Source organism: Copadichromis virginalis, linkage group LG22, assembly GCF_057382275.1.
Source record: "Copadichromis virginalis isolate Kocher_CV1m ecotype Utaka linkage group LG22, C_Virginalis_male_GT1.1, whole genome shotgun sequence".
NCBI lineage: Eukaryota > Metazoa > Chordata > Actinopteri > Cichliformes > Cichlidae > Copadichromis > Copadichromis virginalis.
Genome location: NC_140638.1, coordinates 14,514,234 through 14,535,548, shown reverse-complemented (window position 1 = coordinate 14,535,548; position 21,315 = coordinate 14,514,234). Strand labels below are relative to the sequence as shown.

Sequence of the window (21,315 nt, the reverse complement as noted above, 5' to 3'; positions counted from 1 at the left end):
CTTATTCAGATTTTCCCCTCTAAAATATATTGCGTCTCAATTCGAAATAAAAATGATGATAGCATTTATTTCACATCTTGTTTAATGTTGTTTGTGATTCCTTTGGCTGAGCAAACCATCTTTGGATCATTCATAAATGGTCCAGAAAGCAGCTGTGAGGCTTCTCACCAGCTCCTCTAAAAGAACATGGATTATGTCCTCTTTACACCAGTACCCCATTAAGTCGATGGTTCAATATAAGATTTTTACTGAGCTCCTAATGGTCAAATACCTCCTTAAATTAAAGGACAAGAGGAAATTGATTGATTGATTGATTGATTGATTGATTGATTGATTGATTGATTGATTGGTTGATTGATTGATTGATTGATTGATTGATTGATTGATTGATTGATTGATTGATTGATTGATTGATTGGTAATTTATTTCAACATGTGAACAATATACAAGTACATTTAGAAAAGAAAATAAGCGAGAAAAAAATACTATACAAATTACATACAAAAAAACATTCTGATTAATTTACATGTTGAAAATTGCATTTTTAATTTTGCTGCCTCTAAGTTGTGGAATTTGCTACCATTAAACTTAAGATCTGCAGCCGCTGTTTATACCTTTAAAAAGAAGCTTAAGACGAACCTGTGCACACTTGCTTTTAGTTTATGTTTATTTAAAAGGGACAATGCAAATTAATTAACATGAGCACTTAAAATCATCGTGTAAACGTGGCAGATTTAGCCACATTGATTCAATTTCATCAGTAGTCACTGGCAGGTTGATGGCATAACAAATGAATCAACAAATCCAAACATTCAGAAGCATGTGAACATAAGTGAAATACAGAAACACACATGAAATAAAGAATAATAATGAACCATATTTAAACACATTAAAATCAATGACCTTCAGTGACATTATTTCACATCATGACAGCATGTTCGATTATCCAGTAACCAGATTTAGAGAAAGAAGTAAAGAATGTTATATTCCTTGTTTGTATTGTATTGTACTGTGGGCAAGTATAGCTGACTGCCAAATGCACTTTTCCTGGGGGGTATTTTACAGTCTCCTCTAAAAAATGCTGTGGTAGATACAGATGAACTTTGATTTTATTTAATGGCCTCATTAGAGGAGTGGGGGTCAGTCACTTTTATCTATTTATCCATTTTAATTGTATTGTTATTGTGCTTTATATTGCAGAGCACTTTGTAACTTTTGTTTTTCAAAAGCGCTTTATAAACATATGTTACTTATTTCTTTACTTGAAATAGTAATTAATTAAGATTTTGTTTACCACAAAGATAAAGGCACCTGACACTGAGTTAAAAAAAAAACAACATTTTTTCCAGTTTTATTGTGGAAAGCATGTCTGAACATTTAAACAGGAAACTGTCTATTAAGGGTTTACAAAGTTGGAACAGCCCTTTTTAAAGTATCAAATGGTTTAGTACTTGGTTTGCCAGTATTTTTGCCTGGGCTCAGAACATAGACAGAAATAGAAACGCTTATTTTAAGTAAGATAAATAATAATAATAATAATAATAATAATAGCTCTGGTATGAATAAGGAGCACCAAAACGTCGAGTTCAGGGTTAAAACATCAACATTTTGTGTCTTCTTCAGCAGTCAGTGCAAACCAGCCACATGAGCCTTTTATCAAAAAATCCATTTCCTTTAACTGGATTTGTGTTGGTTGAGCCTATCAGCTCCTTTGTGTGATGTGCGATGCCCAATATAACTTTGGGTTCACTAATATGAGTGAAACCGCTGTTTGGTGTTTTGCTGGTGGTGTGGCGATGCCTGGGAGGCCTGTGGGGTGCCTTTTCTGACCTGTACAGGTAACAGTGGTTATAATAGACAGGTGTAGGGCAGCACGAGGCATGTCTCAGCCAATCACAGCCGAGGTCCAGTGAGACTGCAGTGGTTTAAAACTGATAACAGCCGTGAGCTGAGCTCTATGGCTCAATGTGTCTGCAGAAATACCTTGAGACTGTAGGAGCCTCTGTCACACTATTTCTGCACTTTTTTTACACTTTTGGTCTTTGCAAATCTTTTTTTTCTTCAAAGACAGTTTTAAGATGATTTCCTCTTCGCCGTTTCTTCTGCTGCTTCTCTCCGGGTGGGGTTTGCTCAGTTTTGTCTCGGGTTCCCCCGCTGTGGAGGAAGCTTACGAGGCTGTGGTGAGCATCGTGTCTCCAGGACAGCAGTATCTGACCGGGGAATCCCTTCACTCCCTCTTTAATACACTGGAGCACCGTGTGCACTGCGGCGAAGTGCCGTGTGAAAAGGTGAGTTTTATTAGGCTAAAGCTGCAACCGAGCTGGAGAGCCCTGAGTCGGGTGCGGAGGAAAAAGGTCGAGGTCCAAAAGCTATTACGCAAGTGATAGATCGGGATAGGTCTGCTTTAAATTGTAATCAATTTGCTAATAATAAAAATAATGTTACATTTTTAAATTTTAACATTACTTCTTTTAGATTTAGATTTAAGTACTTATCTGCTGAACAATCATCTAAGTTTACTTTCATGTTCCAAACTGCTTATTTACTCCTGTAAAAGTGTGCAAAAGTTAACTAAAAGTAAAGTAAGGGTGCTTTCAAATAATGCTGTAAGTACTTTTTTAATCAAAGTGCAGCAAAGCGCAATAAACAGAAAATCCTTAAATCCCTTCAGCTTTAAAATGGCACCATTTTTCCACCTTGGCCGGCCAGTTGTTCCGAGCATTTGGTAGTTTCATGATGGGATTTAGGCGTCTATTTGTATTTTTTCTATTTAATCCCAGGCTTGTTTAATAAAGTGGACTTATCAATGGGAATCTTTGAGCTGCTTTTGAAAGGAAAAATGTCTTAAGTGTAACTTTATTGCATAATATTTGCCGTGGATGCACAGAAAAAAAAAGACGAAGCAAAAAAGAAAGAAATATTATTAATTGAACCTAAAAGTTCAGACCTTTTTCTTCTCTTTCCTCTTCTTCGTCTCATAAAGATTTTTTTTCTCTTTTGCAGTAAGTTATTAAATAAAGAGTCTCTGGTGGAAGTCTGGCTACTCTAATGGAAAAGTTTAATGACAACGTAATTGAAATGAGCTTTAATCAGGGTTATATCAAGAAAAAAGTGTTGGACAGCATTTTGCCTTGTGTCAATAGGCTTCTTCCTTCAGTCAACAGGAGCCTAAACACCGATCAGGGCCTTTAGCGGCAGGTGTTTCTCCTGCCTGAGAATGAGCCTTTTAAGGGTGCTGTGTTCACATCCCTATCTGACCATCTGATAAAGATAAAACCTCAGTTTTTTTTCAGTAAAGGAATCTTCAGCTCATAAAAGCTGGTTTAAAAATAAGTTATTACAGTGCTGGTGATTTTTATCCAGCTTTGGCTAAAAGCTCTCTTAAGGGGCACCAAAAATTAAGCAAGAAAAAAAAACAGGCTGGCTGAAACAATTACTCTTCGGTTTCAGGTTCAGTGTGTTAGCACTAATCCATGCTTATTTTATAAGTGTTGCTGTTACTCAAAGCATTTGCAGGCAACTTAGACAAAACCCCTTTATCAGTGAGTGAGAGAGAAGTCCTTGGACTTCTTAGGTGTCAGCTGACAACAGCAGGAATGTACAGTGCATGCCTGATAAATGTTTGCTATCAGACAGCTGTGGCAGCCAATGATGCATGAAATAAAAGAGATGAGAAACTGTTAAACTGTCAATTTCATTGTAAGAACTTAGCAGTAGTGACATCGGCTTGCACTGTGGATTATAAGAGACAAAATGTGAAAGAGGTTCAATATTGACCCACAATAAAAAAAAAAGTTTCGATTATTCCGCTGTCTAGGAGTTTATATGCAGTGCTGTGAAAACTTATTTGTCCGCTTCTGATTTCTTAGCTTTTTGAATATTTGTCAAATTTAGATGTTTTGCATAATCTAACCAATTTTATCATTAAGCAAAGAAAACCCAAGTTGATGCAAAATTCATTTTTTGAATGATAATTTTTTTTTTAAGCTATCCAAACCGACCTGGTCTTGTGTGAAAACCTCAGCCTAACTGGTTGTGCCGCACCCTTGACAGCAAGAACTGCAGTCAAGTGTTGTATTAACTGGAATTGAGTCTTTCACATCTCTGTGGAGGAATTTTGGTCCACTCTTATTTGCAGAATTCCTTTAATTCGGCAACACTGGAGGGTTTTCAGGCATCATAACCTGTTTAAGGTTATGCCGAAGCGTCTCAATAAGATTTTCAGACTTTGACTAGCCCAATCCAAAACCTCCACTTTGTCTTTTTTTTAACCATTCAGAGGTGGACATGCTGGTTTGACTCTAATCATTGTCCTGCTGCATAACCCAAGTGCTCTTGAGCTTCAGCCCTCTCTAGTAGAGAGCAGAATTCATGAATCCACCATGTTTGACCCCACCCGGAGAGAAGCATTTTAGGAAATGCCGTGTTAGTTTTACACCACATGTAGCAGGGACTCAAACCTTTCAAAAAGTTCACATTTTTTCTTATCAGTCCATAGAAGATTTTCTCAAAAGTCTTGGGGATCATCAAGATGTTGTTGCTGTTTTTAATTTGGCAAATGTGAGACGAGTCTTTGTGTTCTTTGCTCGGCACTGCACTGTTAGAAAAAACATCTTAAAAAAAACAGTAATAATCCGGCAGCTGGGGCGCCAAAATAATACCGTAAAATAACAGAAAATAACTTGCTCATAAAAATATGGTTATTTCCAGTAATGAAAATACAATTTGTTGCCCTAATTTTACATGGGATTTTGCCTTTTTCAAGTGCTTTTAAACATTAAATTAGGAACAATTTAATGTGATTAAACAATGAAATTACCTATAAACAAGGTCAATGCATGCGGCAATATGGAAAATATTACTTAAATGTACAGAAATATACAGTTAACTTAAATAATAATGGATTTCATTTATATCGTGCTTTTTGAGACCCTCAAAGCGCTTTACAATTCTCCTCTGGCCATCACCAGTAGGTGAAGTGTCTTGCCCAAGGACACAACGACCGAGAGTGTCCGAGCCGGGGCTCGAACCGGCAACCTTCTGATTACAAGGCGAACTCCCAACTCTTGAGCCACGATCGCCCTAAGTAGCAACAATAATAATAATTATTTGATGTAAAAAAAAAAAGTTTATAAGAATCATTTTATATATTTTTCCATAGTATTACATTTGAATTTAACAGTTCAATCTTTCAAATAACGGACAAATATTTGTGAAATCATGATACATTTGTGAATGTATTTTAACAATCTAAATATGCATATGTACAGACAGATACATTTAAAAAACAAGAAAATTAGGTTTTATTACATTACAGTGATTTAACGTTAATTTACATTTGAAATGTGAAATCACAGTCTATTGATGTAAATTTAATGATATTCTAGAAGAACAGTACAAAACTGTAAAATACACAGTAAAATACTTTTATATTAGGATTTTTTTTTTTACAGTGTGGTTTTCTTCTTGAGCTCTCCCATGGGTGCCATTTTTCTCAGTCTTTTCCTTATTGCTGAATCATAAACTCTGAGCTTAACTGAGATCTGCAGTTCTTTAGATGTTGTTCTGCGTTCTTTTGTGACTTCCTGAATTGGTCGTCGATGTGCTTTTGGAGTAATTTTGCTAGGCCGATCACTCCTGGAAAGATTCACCATTGTTCCAAGTTTTCTCCATTTGTGGATAGTGGCTCTCAACGTGTTTCACTTTAGAAATGTCTTTGTAATCGTTTCCAGACTGATAGATGTCAATGGCTTTGTTTCTCAGCAGTTGCCTTAGATAATGGCATGATGTGCTGCTTTTTTAGATCTTCTAGCCTACTTTACTTTATCAGACAGGTTCTATTTAAGTGATTTCTTTGTTCAACATGTCTGCCATTAGGGGTAGAAGTGGGCAGATACCTTTTTACAGCACTGCGTAAGGAGAAACACTTTTCATGATACTGTAGGTTCTCTTAGGAGTTATTATTATAATCACAGCAATGTATTGATTCTGTAAGAGTTTAAAGGGCCAGTTCACTCAAAATAAAATTTAGTCAACAACAACACATAGTTGGATTTTTGCTTTGTACCAATCTGCTGTAAAATATAGTCGTATGATTCTTTACCATCTAATCAGTCATTCGTGACCCAACTTTTAGGTCAAGATTGGTGGATATCAGTATTTTATGATATGCACCGATCTTGTTGCTTACATCATCTCTAATAAAAGACAATAAAACTGCTGATATTCATGAGATATGGATTAGATTAGATTATAGGTTTCTGATAATTCTGGATAATCCTGTATAAATGCACCAATAAAGCAATCAATTCATGACCTCTTTGCAGTAGCATCGTTTATGTTCACATACACTTTATTAGATACACCATGCCAGTACCAGATTGGACCCCTTTTTGACTCCGGAGCTGTTTTAGTTCATCATGGCACAGATTTAACAAGGTGCTGGAAACGTTCCTCCGGGAGATTGGTTCATATTGACAGCATCACACAGTTGCTGCAGATTTGTCGTCTGCATATCCAACAAATCTGCTGGACTGAGTTCTGGTGACTGTGGTGGTCGTTTGAGTACAGCGGACTCACTGTCATGTAAAAGAAACCACTTTGAGATTATTTGAGCTTTGTCGATGGTGTGTCATCATGTGTGGTTAGAAGATGGATACACTGTGGTTGTAAAGGGATGGAACAATACTCACGTAGGATGTGGGGTTTAAACAATGCTCAGATAGTAATAGGGGCCTAAAAATCTCCTATAATATTAAATCACCAGCCACACTTTCAGCCATTGGTAGAAGTAGGATGGATCGATGCTTTCATGTTGTTCATTTCAAATTCAAGGGTAGTCAAACAAAGCACAGTTTTTCCAGTCTCCTATCAGGAAGTGTGGCTCCAAGTGTAGTCCTCTGCTGCTTTAGTCAACATGCTGTGCATTTAGAAACGCGCTTCTGCATACTTTGGTTGTAACAAGTAGTTATTTGAGTTACTGCTGCGTTCCTGTCAGTTCCAAGGAGTCTGGTCATTCTCCTCTGACTTCTGGCATCAACACAGTGTTTTTACCCTGCTTACTGGATATTTTCTCTTTTTCAAACAGTTTCTGAAATACTCCAAAACAACCATGCAACATGTAAAGTCACTTAAATCACTTTTCTTCTCTTCTGGTGATCAGGTTGTATTTCAGTAGGTCATCTTGACTTGACTTTCTACATGCCTAAATGCATTGAGTTCCTGTATTGGGCTGATTAGAACACTTGTACCTTCTATAGGTAAATTTCATGAGATTGAAATGACTGTTTAATCTTTTTATCCCCTCTTTTTGCTCTCTGGACACAAAGTGTGATCTTGCAGATGCCGTTCATCAGCTCATAGGCAATCCCGACGTCCAATATGAGGAAGAAACTAGAAGAAACAGTGTAAATGTGGCTGTCAATGTATCTCAGTTCACGGCTCTCGCCTCCGGCTCCGTCCTTTACCTTTCTTCTCCTGGCCTGGTCTGCACAGCGATAAAAACAGGAACATGGGGAGAAGAGACTGAAAAATTCCTGCACAAATTCACACATAATGATCCCCATGAACACAAGAGTGAGGCAAACCATGACCATGAACACATAGACGTCCATGGATTAGAAGGTGTCATTCAAGAGCTTCGCAGCCACTACGACCCCACAGAAAGTGAGGTAAGCACAAGCCTATACTCAATCTTCAGTAAATAGTATTTATTGCTCTCTTTTGATCATATTCATTATAAACTGGATAGTGACAAGATAAGAAGAATGTAAAATATTAGCCTTCGAGTTTCCAAAAACTTTTTTTTCCAAAAATATTGTAGCTTTTAATTCACCAGCAAACTTCAACTAAAGGAGTCGCGAGTAAACCAGCTGGGAAATTAAAGAGACACATGCAGGGAGATCGCTTCCCCATTACAATCAGTTGTACATTTCCTTTATGCAGTATAACATGAGAAAAAAGTGAGCATATAGATGTTCACAGATTAAATAACTAATAAATAACTAATAATAACAAATAAATAAACTCTTGCAGGGTGTGTTTTATTTGATTGCTGACAATGGAAGCTTACATACAGATTTATATCACAGCTGGTCAGACGGGCTGGGTTTTGCCCTGTATTTAGCCACATCACCATAACACCTGATCATGATTAAAAGTGCTCTTTGTATCCGTTTCATTTTACTGGCTTGATTATGTAATTTATTTATTAGAATAGAATAGTTCACAAAAGATGGGCAGCACGGTGGCACGGTGGTTAGCACTGTTGCCGCACAGCAAGAAGGTCCTGAGTTCAATTCCACCATCAGGCCGGGGTCTTTCTGTGTGGAGTTTGCATGTTCTCCCCGTGTTTGTGTGGGTTCTCTCCGGGTACTCCGGCTTCCTCCCACCGTCCAAAGACATGCAGCTTGTGGGGATAGGTTAATTGATTAATCCAAAGTGTGAATGGTTGTCTGTCCCTGTGTGTTAGCCCTGCGACAGACTGGCGACCTGTCCAGGGTGTACCCCGCCTTTCGCCCTATGACAGCTGGGATAGGCTCCAGCGCCCCCCGCGACCCTGAAAAGGATAAGCGGAAGCGAATGGATGGATGGATAGTTCACAAAAGCTGGACATGATGTTGGACTGTAACGTTCAGTGAAAAGTTGCTTTTGTTTTTTCCGATTTACTTCCTTAAGACAAAAGTTTTGTCAGATTTCCAAACATTTAGCTGTGCTTCTTCTTGTATTTTAGAGTTTGTATGTCCAGTGTTGACAGCATGTTCTAGCAGTTTCATTATTATTATTATTTGTTTTTTATTTTATTTTGTGTATCAAATTTTTTGGGTTTGTAATTTTATCTAGTGCAGATAGTTTTTCACAAACAGACAGTTTTTACACAACAATGTCCTCATATGACAGAGTTCCTCCGTGTAAAATTCTTACATATTAATATTTAACAGATTAAGTTGAGGAAAGTTAATACAACACTAAAAAATCAACAGTCCATAATAATGGTGCACCATTTCAGGAAAACAATAATGAATCAGGGAGAGTTGAGTGTTAAGTATATTTCCAGGATTTACACCAGCCAGCCGTATTATTTAAACGACAGACAGGTGAAATTCAAATCTGGCTGGCTGTTTATACAGTCATCACGGGCATCATCATCGTGCTAATTTACAGCCTTATATCCACATACATACACCCCATCTCATATTTGGTTAAATATCCCTTATCAGGTTGCATCTGCAGATATTTTTGTAGCAATCAAAAGGTTTCAGGCTGGATGTTTGACCACTAATCTTTACAGAACTGGCAGGCTTCATTTAAATTGGCTTGTCCATGTGGGCAGCTGCACATTCTTGTCAAACTTGAAGGTGTGGATTTTGGAGCAGGACCTTTTTCTTGATCAGCGCCATCCCAGTGATGCTGGGATATATGTCTTAAAATCTTTCCATCCTGGGAAAATAAAACTTCAAAGAAAGGGTTAAAAGTCCAAAACTACCATAACATGATGAGTGTATGCATACATCTTACACAACTGTGCAATGAGCATAGGATCATCAGATCGGATAGCCTGGTCTGATGAACCACATATTGTATTGCTTCATATGAATGGCCCTATTAAAATCCCTTGAATGTGTAAGAGATGGTGATAGCAATAAAAAAGTATGTTAGCTGAAGGACTGGGGAGTGCTTTGCTGGGAAACCTTAGATTCTGGAATTTATATGGACTTTAATTTTCATATACAACCTATCTGTGGACATTGTTGCACACCACGTACTCCCTTTTATGGCAACATTATTTCCCCGATGGCCTCTTTAAGCATGATAATGCACCCTCCCAAATTACAACACCTTTATCTAAACAGTAAAGGCCACTGAGGGGTCATTTAACAAGGAATTTATGGAATACTTAAAAAACAAAGAGAATAAATCTAACAACAATAAAATTGTTAAATATTAGTTTAAAGAAAGGACATGCATTCACACTGTTCAATGTCAACTACAAGGGATTAAAGGGGATTAGATTATCTAATTTTACAAGCTTTTTGTGTTGTGTTTCACTTGTGTGGAGCACAGTCATTAAAACCCTTTGTCCAGTCTCAGTATTCACATGTTGATTCATAAGGACCAAAAAGTAAGGAAAGCTAGTGCGGTTTGAAAATGATCTGCAATGGCTTTAAGAATCTAAAGAAGACCTAGAAAAACAATAACTCCACTCCATGTAGAGTCCATGCTTTGACAATTCAGGCGTCCCACGTGCATTATGTACTAACTGACCATTGCTCAAAAGTGTTCGAAATGTCAACTGTGTTTAAATGTGTCGCCGTTCTAAAACACTCAGCCCCTTTTCTTTTCTTATTACCATGTTATAGAACTGTATAAGCGCTAGTGGCATCATGGCACAGGTTGACGCATCATCAGGAGACCAGAAACAGGAAGTGGGTGCGGTTTTGGGATATGTGCTGTATCATGCCCTGCAAGGTCACTGCTTCGCTAATCAGTCCCTGCCTGATGAGAGCTTCTTCGTGAACTACATCATGGAGCAGCTCGGCTCAGAAAATTTCACTATCCTGGGTAAATGTGCATAGACACAAAAAAACATATGAGCATTAATATATGTGCAATCACTCAAATACCCACAGCCTGTAAAACACTAACTCTGCAGGGCACTTTACAGGAACTGCTTTATTTAAAAATCAACGATTGTTGTGGTCACTCCTTTGTAGTAACATAGGGAAAATGTAGTCCTATTAGCCTATTATGCCTTGCTAACAGATAATTATGTGAATCCTGAGGCCATTTTGTTCAGTTGCTTTGTGTGTGACTGTAGACCTAAAGGCTCTCATGAAGAGCCTGAATATCGGACCTAGCTCGGAGGAAGACCATGGACATGAGCACACAGCAGATGAACACGCCGACCATGATGACAATGTCCAGAGATGGAGGAAGAGAAGCAGTGACAGTGTTGAGGGACGTGAAAGTAATAACACTTGGGAACAGGTACCAACCTAGAAACACAAGAAAATGCCAATTGGTTCACACATTTCATCATTTAAATACCAGCGAGGTGTAAGTTATATAATGGATGTCTGTGGTTTGTTTTTCCCAGCGTTGTTTCTCAGCTGAAGAACTGGTCCAGATCTACGGTCTGGCAGAGAATAGCTCTGCCTCCTCTGGTCTGGGTCGGCCTGGCGTGGTTCAGCTCAGCCCTGCGCTTGTCCAGCAGATCCTGAGCGGAGCCTGTGCAGATATTACAGATCCAGAAAAACCTGATGGGCTCTCCAAGGCTGAGAGTAAGTGTCGTTGTGGACTCAAGTAACAAATAGTTCTACCAGTTGACAGTTTGGCATGTCTCAAAGGCTGGGAAATAAGATCTGTTTGTGCATTACTTATAGCTAACAACTGGTCTCTAATGGACATTCCAGGCACTTTTTTTCCTGTTTTCATTTGATGTCACTGCTAGTTGTTTCCTGCACACAAACAGACTTGATTCACAAATTCGAATTCTGGATTGTCCCTGAAGCACCTATTTCCAATTGCTGATTTTCAGTTACAACATAAAGGCTGGTAGATGTCAAAGAAAATGCACATCTTGTAGGGATTTTCACTTTTTCAGAACGAATGGTGGGAGATATAAAGTGGAAATCTCGAGGGCTGAAAAATGCTTGCCTTTTGGAGCATTTCAAGTAGACATTTCTGTTTTCTAGCATTTTATTTAGTTATTTAGCAATCATTAGCAGTGCTTAGTGGGTATGAATGCATTCATACAATCTTTAGCTGAAGATCGCTAACTAAGTTTGCTACCATTAACTGTTAACTTAGTATTCCACCCTTTTAATTATGGTCACTTCTGTGCTCGAAAAAACTAAGATGGTACTGATGACATTAAAAGAGTTAAGGCTTCAAGATGCATCCACTTTTCAGTGAGCAGAATCCCAATTAATATACATGCTATCATTTGTCTCTTTCTCATGTAGGATACCTCTATGCAACCATCGCCAATTTCCTGATAACAGTGATATCCATGTTTGGCATTGTGGTGTTGCTGTGTGCCGCCTGTACTAGTGTTTTCCAGATGTGCATCCAGTTTTGCATCAGCCTGGCAGTCGGTTCACTGACTGGAGATGCCCTATTGCACCTGATGCCAACAGTGAGGGATTTTAAAGCTTTTAGATTGGAATCATAAGGCATTTATTAAGATTGTAATGGGTGATTTGCTAGCACAGTGATACTATGTAAAAACTGATTAGTCTTTTCATATATTAACATTAATGATATACTCATTTTGTCTTTCTCCCGCATTCTTTATGTAGTTTCTGGGTTTGCACGTGCACTCAGACAACGGTGGCAGCAGCGAACATTCAAGTCACAGTCATGAGGAGGAAACTCCGGACTACATATACAAGATGCTGGTACTGATTGCAGGGATCTACTGCTTTTACCTGATGGAAGTTTTCTTCTCTCTGATCACATATGGTGATAAGCATAACGACCATAAACATCACCATGGGGTAAGAAGAAAACAAGAAAACTCCTCATACAGAACACATTGTGTAATGTGTAATGTTAACCTTGTCATCCATTTACAACCAAAGTTGGTTATAAATATTGTGACAGACACATGTACTGACATTTAAAAAGTTCAAAAAATACTTTTTAAACTATTTGTCCTTCTTTGTCTCAAGTTCTTTCCTTCTGTCTCAGCCTGTAGGCTAAATTTCTGAACAGTTTTGCCTTTCTCTCCTTTCAGGAAGAATCTGAGCCTCACCACTGTGACCATGGGAGAGTTTTAGAGATGTATCAACAGGAACAGAAACAAAAAGACACAAAGTCACAGTCCATATCCAAAGAAGACCTGGTAAGAGATATGTGGTCATGTGAAAGTTTTCATGAGACTGTGCAGTCATAAGTCCACACTTTTTGACTAAGTGGGATATACAGGGAGTGCAGAATTATTAGGCAAATGAGTATTTTGTCCACATCATCCTCTTCATGCATGTTGTCTTACTCCAAGCTGTATAGGCTTGAAAGCCTACTACCAATTAAGCATATTAGGTGATGTGCATCTCTGTAATGAGAAGGGGTGTGGTCTAATGACATCAACACCCTATATCAGGTGTGCATAATTATTAGGCAACGTCCTTTCCTTTGGCAAAATGGGTCAAAAGAAGGACTTGACAGGCTCAGAAAAGTCAAAAATAGTGAGATATCTTGCAGAGGGATGCAGCAGTCTCAAAATTGCAAAGCTTCTGAAGCGTGATCATCGAACAATCAAGCGTTTCATTCAAAATAGTCAACAGGGTCGCAAGAAGCGTGTGGAAAAACCAAGGCGCAAAATAACTGCCCATGAACTGAGAAAAGTCAAGCGTGCAGCTGCCAAGATGCCACTTGCCACCAGTTTGGCCATATTTCAGAGCTGCAACATCACTGGAGTGCCCAAAAGCACAAGGTGTGCAATACTCAGAGACATGGCCAAGGTAAGAAAGGCTGAAAGACGACCACCACTGAACAAGACACACAAGCTGAAACGTCAAGACTGGGCCAAGAAATATCTCAAGACTGGTTTTTCTAAGGTTTTATGGACTGATGACATGAGAGTGAGTCTTGATGGGCCAGATGGATGGGCCCGTGGCTGGATTGGTAAAGGGCAGAGAGCTCCAGTCCGACTCAGACGCCAGCAAGGTGGAGGTGGAGTACTGGAGTACAAAGATGAGCTTGTGGGGCCTTTTCGGGTTGAGGATGGAGTCAAGCTCAACTCCCAGTCCTACTGCCAGTTTCTGGAAGACACCTTCTTCAAGCAGTGGTACAGGAAGAAGTCTGCATCCTTCAAGAAAAACATGATTTCATGCAGGACAATGCTCCATCACACGCGTCCAAGTACTCCACAGCGTGGCTGGCAAGAAAGGGTATAAAAGAGGAAAAACTAATGACATGGCCCCCTTGTTCACCTGATCTGAACCCCATTGAGAACCTGTGGTCCATCATCAAATGTGAGATTTACAAGGAGGGAAAACAGTACACCTCTCTGAACAGTGTCTGGGAGGCTGTGGTTGCTGCTGCACGCAATGTTGATGGTGAACAGATCAAAACACTGACAGAATCCATGGATGGCAGGCTTTTGAGTGTCCTTGCAAAGAAAGGTGGCTACATTGGTCGCTGATTTGTTTTTGTTTTGTTTTTGAATGTCAGAAATGTATATTTGTGAATGTGGAGATGTTATATTGGTTTCACTGGTAAAAATCAATAATTGAAATGGGTATATATTTGTTTTTTGTTAAGTTGCCTAATAATTATGCACAGTAATAGTCACCTGCACACACAGATATCCCCCTAAAATAGCTAAAACTAAAAACAAACTAAAAACTACGTCCAAAAACATTCAGCTTTGATATTAATGAGTTTTTTAGGTTCATTGAGAACATGGTTGTTGTTCAATAATAACATTATTCCTCAAAAATACAACTTGCCTAATAATTCTGCACTCCCTGTAGCACACTTGTACCCCATAATACTATGACTCAGTAGCTTGTAAGACCACCTTTAGCAGCAATAACTTGAGGTTATCATTTTCTATATGACTTTATTAGTCTCTCACATCATTGTGGAGGAATCTTGAGTATAGCATGAGAAAAAAATCAATTATCAATAAAAATCAAATTAAACGAAATCATCATTAGTTACACTTTGCATAATGCATTCGTACTAGGTTAGCTGTGAGGACAATGAGAAACCGCTTCCAGAGCCAAAGGAGCGCACCAGAGGTGAGTAAAGTTACATGTAACACAAAAAGTTCATCATCATCAAACAGAGAGAACTGGTTACTATAACTTTGCCTCCTCCTGCATTCACAGAGCAGCGACTGCTGCCTTATATGATTACGATCGGTGACGCGATCCACAACTTTGCAGACGGCTTAGCGCTAGGTGCAGCTTTCGCCCTGTCCTGGAAGTCTGGTCTGGCCACGTCACTGGCTGTACTCTGCCATGAGTTACCGCATGAGCTCGGTAATTATCTTGAAAAACACAAAAACAGTGCCTAACCTAATCTTTTTTTTCAGTATTCATGCATTAAATCACCTTATTTTCCTCCCCAGGTGACTTTGCCATTTTGCTCAACTGTGGCCTGTCTGTCCGCAAGGCCTTAGCTCTAAACATCGCCAGCACCCTGACCTCGTTCATCGGCATGTACGTCGCTCTGTCTGTAGCCACTGACCTCGCTACCCAGCAGTGGATAGGTGCCATTACTGCAGGGCTCTTTCTATACGTGGGACTCGCTGATATGGTGAGTGTTACTTGTTACAAATCTGACTCTTTCACAGAAGTAGCACAATCTGATGACTGTTGTTTAATTATCATCTCCATCCTTTTTCATTGTAGCTGCCCACCATGATCCATATCAGCAACAAGAAACCCTGGCTGACATTTCTGCTGCAGAATGTCGGCCTTTTAGCAGGGTGGGGTATTTTATTATTGTTGTCTCTTTATGAAGAGAAGATAAGTTTTTAATGCACAGTCTGGCAAGTGAACGGTCTCTCTGAGATCTTATGAGAGTTTATGATTGTTGCTGACAGGTTGCTGTAAGACCTAGTTTATACTTGATTTCTTAAGGAATTCCTAATGAAGACACGGTGTACCAGACACACAAAACCCACTTGTGCAGTCTGCCAAGGTGAAGAGTGTCTCTGCAAACCATTCGTTTCATAGTATTTATTTTCTGTTCGAGGTATTAGAAAAGAGAGCAGGTTTCAATATTGAAGATCACAAGAAATGTAGTACCACAGATAACCCAGAGACCACAATAACCCATTAAATTATTTGAGTGTGTTTAGTTAAAAGTTCCTTTTATTTGTTGCACTGATAACGTTTCACTGACAGCAAATACCAGAATGTGCTGCTCTGCTGTATTAGATAGATTTGTCCAAAAATATCACTTAGACACTTGAAATGTAAACCAAAGGGAAATGTAACATTCAAGCAAACATGTCTTTTTCTAATTCTAGATAAAAAATAATAATATAATTATCTGGATTTTTTTTTTTTTATAAAAATAAGTAAAATGCTTTTTCTTTGTACCTTTTAATAAACTGATATATTATTACATACTTATTGTAGTGGTTTGGGAATTTTAGGATTTGTGAAATCTTCCTATAAAATCTGGTTTAAGAGTGTCACACTGAGACAGCATATTATGGGAAGTTAAAGAAGTAACCCACAAGAATTCAACCAAACAAAAGGAAATCTCTCTGCTCTCTTCTGTTCTGCTACTCAATTCCAAAACATGCAGCCTCACTCGCAGTGGTCCACTTGCACAGCTAAAGAAAGGTGCTCTATAGCCAAAATACACAAATAACCAAAGGTGGTACAGTGGTTAACACAGTAGGAAGGTGCTAGGCTTGAACCAAGCCAATGGATGGGGCCTATTAAATGTTCTCCCCATGCCTGCGTGGTCACTCCACAGTCCACAGTGGTTCTAAATTGCCTGTAGCTGTGAACATAAACCATAATGTCTCGCTGGGTAACCCTCTGATAGACTTGTGATTTCTCCAGGGTATACTTCGCCTTTTTCCCTATGACAGTTGTGATAGGCTCCAGCTCTTATCCACCATGTATTTTGTGAAATTTGAGTTCAAATTCTGCATTTTAACCTTTAACCTTTAATAGAGCGTTCACCTGTGCTTTTGCATTAGATAACAAGTTGTAAGTGGAGAAGACAGGTTACGTCTTTAATCTGCGTAAAGTCATGGAGGTTAGGCGACAACTGCACTTTATCTCGCTTTATGCTCTAATCTCCTAAACTTAGAGCTCATATGAACATCCTCATTAGGGACAAAGTCCACTGACAACACATCACATGCCGACACAGAAGGATGTTTATTACTTTACACTCCATATGTATGCATGTAAGCATGCAGACTGTCTCAGACACGGTGACGTACATGATTGCAGCAGCTGAGGGTTGTACGCTGACACTTTAAGAACACACTTTAAAAGCAAATTAGAGAACTGCTGACACACACACACACACACACACACACACAAAGCTCATCCCCCTGATGTCAGCTTTCCAAACTGGTATCCATAATTTTGAATCCTGACTGAATGTTTTCAGCGATTTTATGAGCCCACGGAGTCCTCTGACCTGACGTGCCAATAAAACACTCAAATTTAATTATCTCTCAGATTGGACCTTTGAGCATCTCATATATTACACTGCACAATACATCTTTTACAGTAGTGCTGGAAAACAGCAGACAGTTTTACAGGCAGAAAATAAAGACAGGGGATTATATGGTAACTGAAATAAAAGACTATGTGAAGGAGCTATAAAAACTGGATCAAATATAAAAGCAAACTTCCACTGTTATTGGAAAGCAATGGGACACTTATACGTGTTAACATAAAGGCAGTGGTGAACACGAAGAGCCTTTTTTGCAGTTATATTCACAAAGCAATCTACAGTTCAGGTACCATTTAAAGGTGAAATTACAGCCATACGTGTTTAACTGAATGACTGTTATCAAATGGAGATGATGAGTGGAAGAGCAGGACAGTCTGAGACCATTATTGCTACTGGCTGAGTGGTCATATGACTAACATGCAAGGAGCTAAAGCATGCGAGTGCTGTCAGTGAGGGCATGTCTGCTATTTAAGCTTCAAACTTCCTCTACAAGGCTAGTAGCTCAACTGCAAACACGTTGCCTCCTGTAGAAATAGAAACTGAATGATTGTGGTTTTAAATTATTAGCTTGGACTCCCTGTTGCCCTCCTCACTTTTGTCACACCTACCTTAACTCTTCATGGCTCAAATTCATCAAGATGCTGGAAACATTTCCCAGAGTTTTTGGTCGATATTGACGTGGTAGCATTAGCATGCATTCTCTTTATTGCACGAGGGTGTAACTGTCAGTATCCCTGCGTCTTCCACTGCCAGCCATTTCATTTTGTACAATTCCCACCAGCTCTTTAAAGTCTGCTTTTTGCGCAATCTTTTCAGCACCCTTAATCTTATCAGCAAACTGTGTTTATGTGCTAAAAGTAATAATTTCCTTGTAAGTAAACCCAATTGTAAAGTGTGATTTCCCTAACTTATTTACACAAGGCACTTTGTAGAGGGTACAGCAGCCGTGACCGTTTGTCTTGAGAACTGTTTGACCAAAGTTCTTCTGCAATCAAATCTCGTAAACTCGGCGGCCATTTTCAAATGCTGCCAGGTATTTATTTGGGCAGGTTTTTCAGAGGTCACACAAAAAATGTATGACTAGAATGAAATAGGATTTTTGACTTTTTTTTTCTTTCTTTTTTTTTTTTTTAAAGGAGTTGCCCACAGATTTAAATTTAGGATCTATAAAGTAAAGTGTGTTATGTAAGTATAACGCCTCGCCTGCGTCAGCTAGCTTGCAGGCTTTGCTCCATTTAGCAGGTTGGTTAGTTAATGGTAATAGCTTTGCTATCAGTTTGTTATAAGTAATGCCAAACATTGTGATTCAAATGGCCATTTAATGGGAATAAAATGCTTTTATCAGCAGCCTGATGTCTTCATAATCTTCAACACACACTGAGAGATGATGGGCATTTACTCTGTAATGAGCACCGGCTAAACAGAAAATCTGTCATGCATTCTGTCTCACCTCATTTAACAAATGTATGCCTGGCGCTGTGGCATCTTTCAAACCTGAGATCCTGCAAGTCACAATTAAAGAATACAGTGTTTGTTTTCATCTTTTGAACCGTTTCACATCTCGTGACAGCTTTTCCATAGAGTGCAGCAGCATGTGGTTCGAGGTATGAAGCCTTTTGGCTAAAGGTAATCTATAAATAAAATACAACTGAGTGCTACAGCCTGGTCAGTATCACCAGAGAAACACCTGATGATAATATCCTTATAGTGAACTGCTTTGGCAGATTTGTAGATAAGATGGTGCTGATGTTTATCCATTAACTACAGTTGAAGTACTTGCTGTCCTGAATTTTAATGTGTTTATTCTGTATCAGCTCATTGGGTGGCTGCTGATTTACTAGTGAGAATAGAAAAAAAGTCTGATTTATATTCAGTTATACTCTGCCAGACCTCTTATTACATTACCTTATCAGTCTATTGTGAAGCTGCCAAAGGCCGTGTTTGATAATGAACATTTTCTAGGTGTGACCGAGCATTGACACCGTGATTAGCCACTTTCCCAAAAAAGCCTGAGTTAATGACATTGGTTTTTTGCGTTTTACACACAGGAATTTATATCATCGCATGGAAGCAAAGTCTATTTAGCTTAATCTTCAAGTGCTGGGTGCTGTGCGAAACTCATACAGAAAAAAAATCACAAATATTTAAAATAAAAATACACTGGATACACTTTTAGATGCACAGAGGTTAAAGGACGGCTGTCTGAAATTACAGAAAGCTTCTGGGAAGACGTCAGAGTGAAACATGAGACGTCCCAAAGTTATTTCCACTTGGTTTGTAGAATACAGTCAGAAGAGGATTGAACAATAATTAACCAGGTTTCCAAATACCAAAAAGGTAACTGCACTGATGTGGGGGGGGAAGAAAAAACTCATTGTAGAATAAATTTTCCACCCTGATGTCAAACAGTCTTGAACAACATTTATAAAAGACCTAAAAGAAACAATCTTAATAACTGATTTTAGTGTTGGATTTGTCATACCCTTTTGAAATGTCAAAAATATTAGTAATAATATTAACTAAAAATTTTATAGAATAGAAGTTTGAATCTGTGATCTTTCAAAGCTTTTTGTTCTTCAGCTGGCCAGAGTCTCTCTTTTAAGAATGTTCCAGATTGTTGAATTGGCCACTCCAAAAGCCTCTGGTATCAACCTGATAGGTTTATTTTGGTTTTTCAGCATAATGGTCTCCCCCCAAACTCTTTAAGTCACATATTACGTCTGCTTCATGTCAGGAAACAGTAAGAGAACATGTGTCACCTGGCCAGGAAATTGTGTATGAGCTCATTCTCAAATTACTTTTGACCTTCTGGAAAAAAGAAAGCATGTGTGTAATTAGTAAACCTCACAAAGTAAAGCTGAATGCCTGCATGTCAATCACTTCTTGATTGTTTCGGTTAGTACAGAGGCAAAACTACAAAAGCTGCATCTTTTTCGTGCAAGATATCGAGTTAAATCAGGTACGTGCACGGTGGAAGTACAATGAATAAAGAAACCCAAGCACTGCTGGCTCTGTTTCACTTACCTCACTCTAATAAGCCTGTTTGAGCTTTCAGCTTTCTTTTTTTTCTTCTTCTTTTTTTTAAAGAAATATGATGCTCATCACACCAACACAGATTCACTTGCTCACCAAGTGGTTCAAGAGAAGGCCGGTACATCTCTGATGCCTATAGATTAAGCAGCAGGTAGGAAAAATTAAGCTACAAAAAGAGATTTAAATACTTGTTGCTATTTACAGTGAAACAAAAAAAAAAATCCAAAACATTTCCACTAACCAGGTAATCTAAATGTTTACAGCTCAAAAGCTTTATGTGCATCTCCTGAAGTGGAGTAAAGTTTTAACAATGGCAATAAAAAAAACTGGGGGAAAAGGAACACAAGTTCAGAAAGTGGCTCACCTTTTCACTAATCCCCTTAAATTTGGGTCATAATAAATTTCAGTCAAGTAAATAATTGTTATTCTTATCATGTTTAAAAATTTTGTTCAGTAATATTCATGCACACACAGCACAAAATCCCACACTTTAAGTTTTACTTCCTTATGTCAGTTCGTTTCTGGGTCATGGATTTTATTTTCCTCACCTGTGGGGTTTTATTCAAAGGAGCTTGCAAAGAAAAGCGTCTGGACTTCTTTAAGTTGCTTGAAGACGTTTCACCTCTCATCCGAGAAGCTTCTTCAGTTCTAAGGTCAAATGGTGGAGAATCCCAGATATAAACCTAGTGGGAGTTTCCCCCCACAGAGGGACAAAAGGACCCCCTGATGATCCTCTAATCGCCTGAGCCAAGGTGTGAAACTGGGTGTGGGTCCCAATAGGGCTTTGGAGCGTGATGTCACGGGGGTGGGCGTGGAAAGGATTTTGGCCCGATCCGCCATTTTGGGGGTCTAGCGCAAGTGAAAAGGGAGCACACACAACAGCCACGGTTCGTATTTGCTGTGTGGTCGGCTGCAATGTTCGATCGCACGACCGGCAAGAGAATAAGGTTGAAAATGGTTTATCTTTTCATTCTTTCCCAACCTGGAAGCAGCTCGTGTATCGATGTTAGCAAACGAAGGCGTCCAGCCTGGATAGCAGCTGTGAGACGAGCTGACGTGCAGTTCTCTTCCATCTCCAAATATCTGTTGGTGCTCCAGACATTTTCATTCCGGTAAGTT

General features: G+C 38.9%; 1 protein-coding gene across 1 annotated transcript; it reads left to right on the top strand.

The window, feature by feature from the left end:
* The first annotated feature begins 1,936 nt into the window (after positions 1-1,936).
* Positions 1,937-16,087, top strand: slc39a4 (solute carrier family 39 member 4). Its single transcript, XM_085445332.1, has 12 exons — positions 1,937-2,288; positions 7,329-7,670; positions 10,359-10,560; positions 10,817-10,986; positions 11,096-11,279; positions 11,964-12,136; positions 12,300-12,497; positions 12,737-12,844; positions 14,693-14,747; positions 14,838-14,990; positions 15,080-15,267; positions 15,363-16,087. Exons 1-12 carry the CDS (start codon positions 2,079-2,081, stop codon positions 15,489-15,491), a joined length of 2,112 nt encoding a protein of 703 aa, XP_085301458.1. The 5' UTR covers positions 1,937-2,078; the 3' UTR covers positions 15,492-16,087.
* The last annotated feature ends 5,228 nt before the right edge of the window (positions 16,088-21,315 follow it).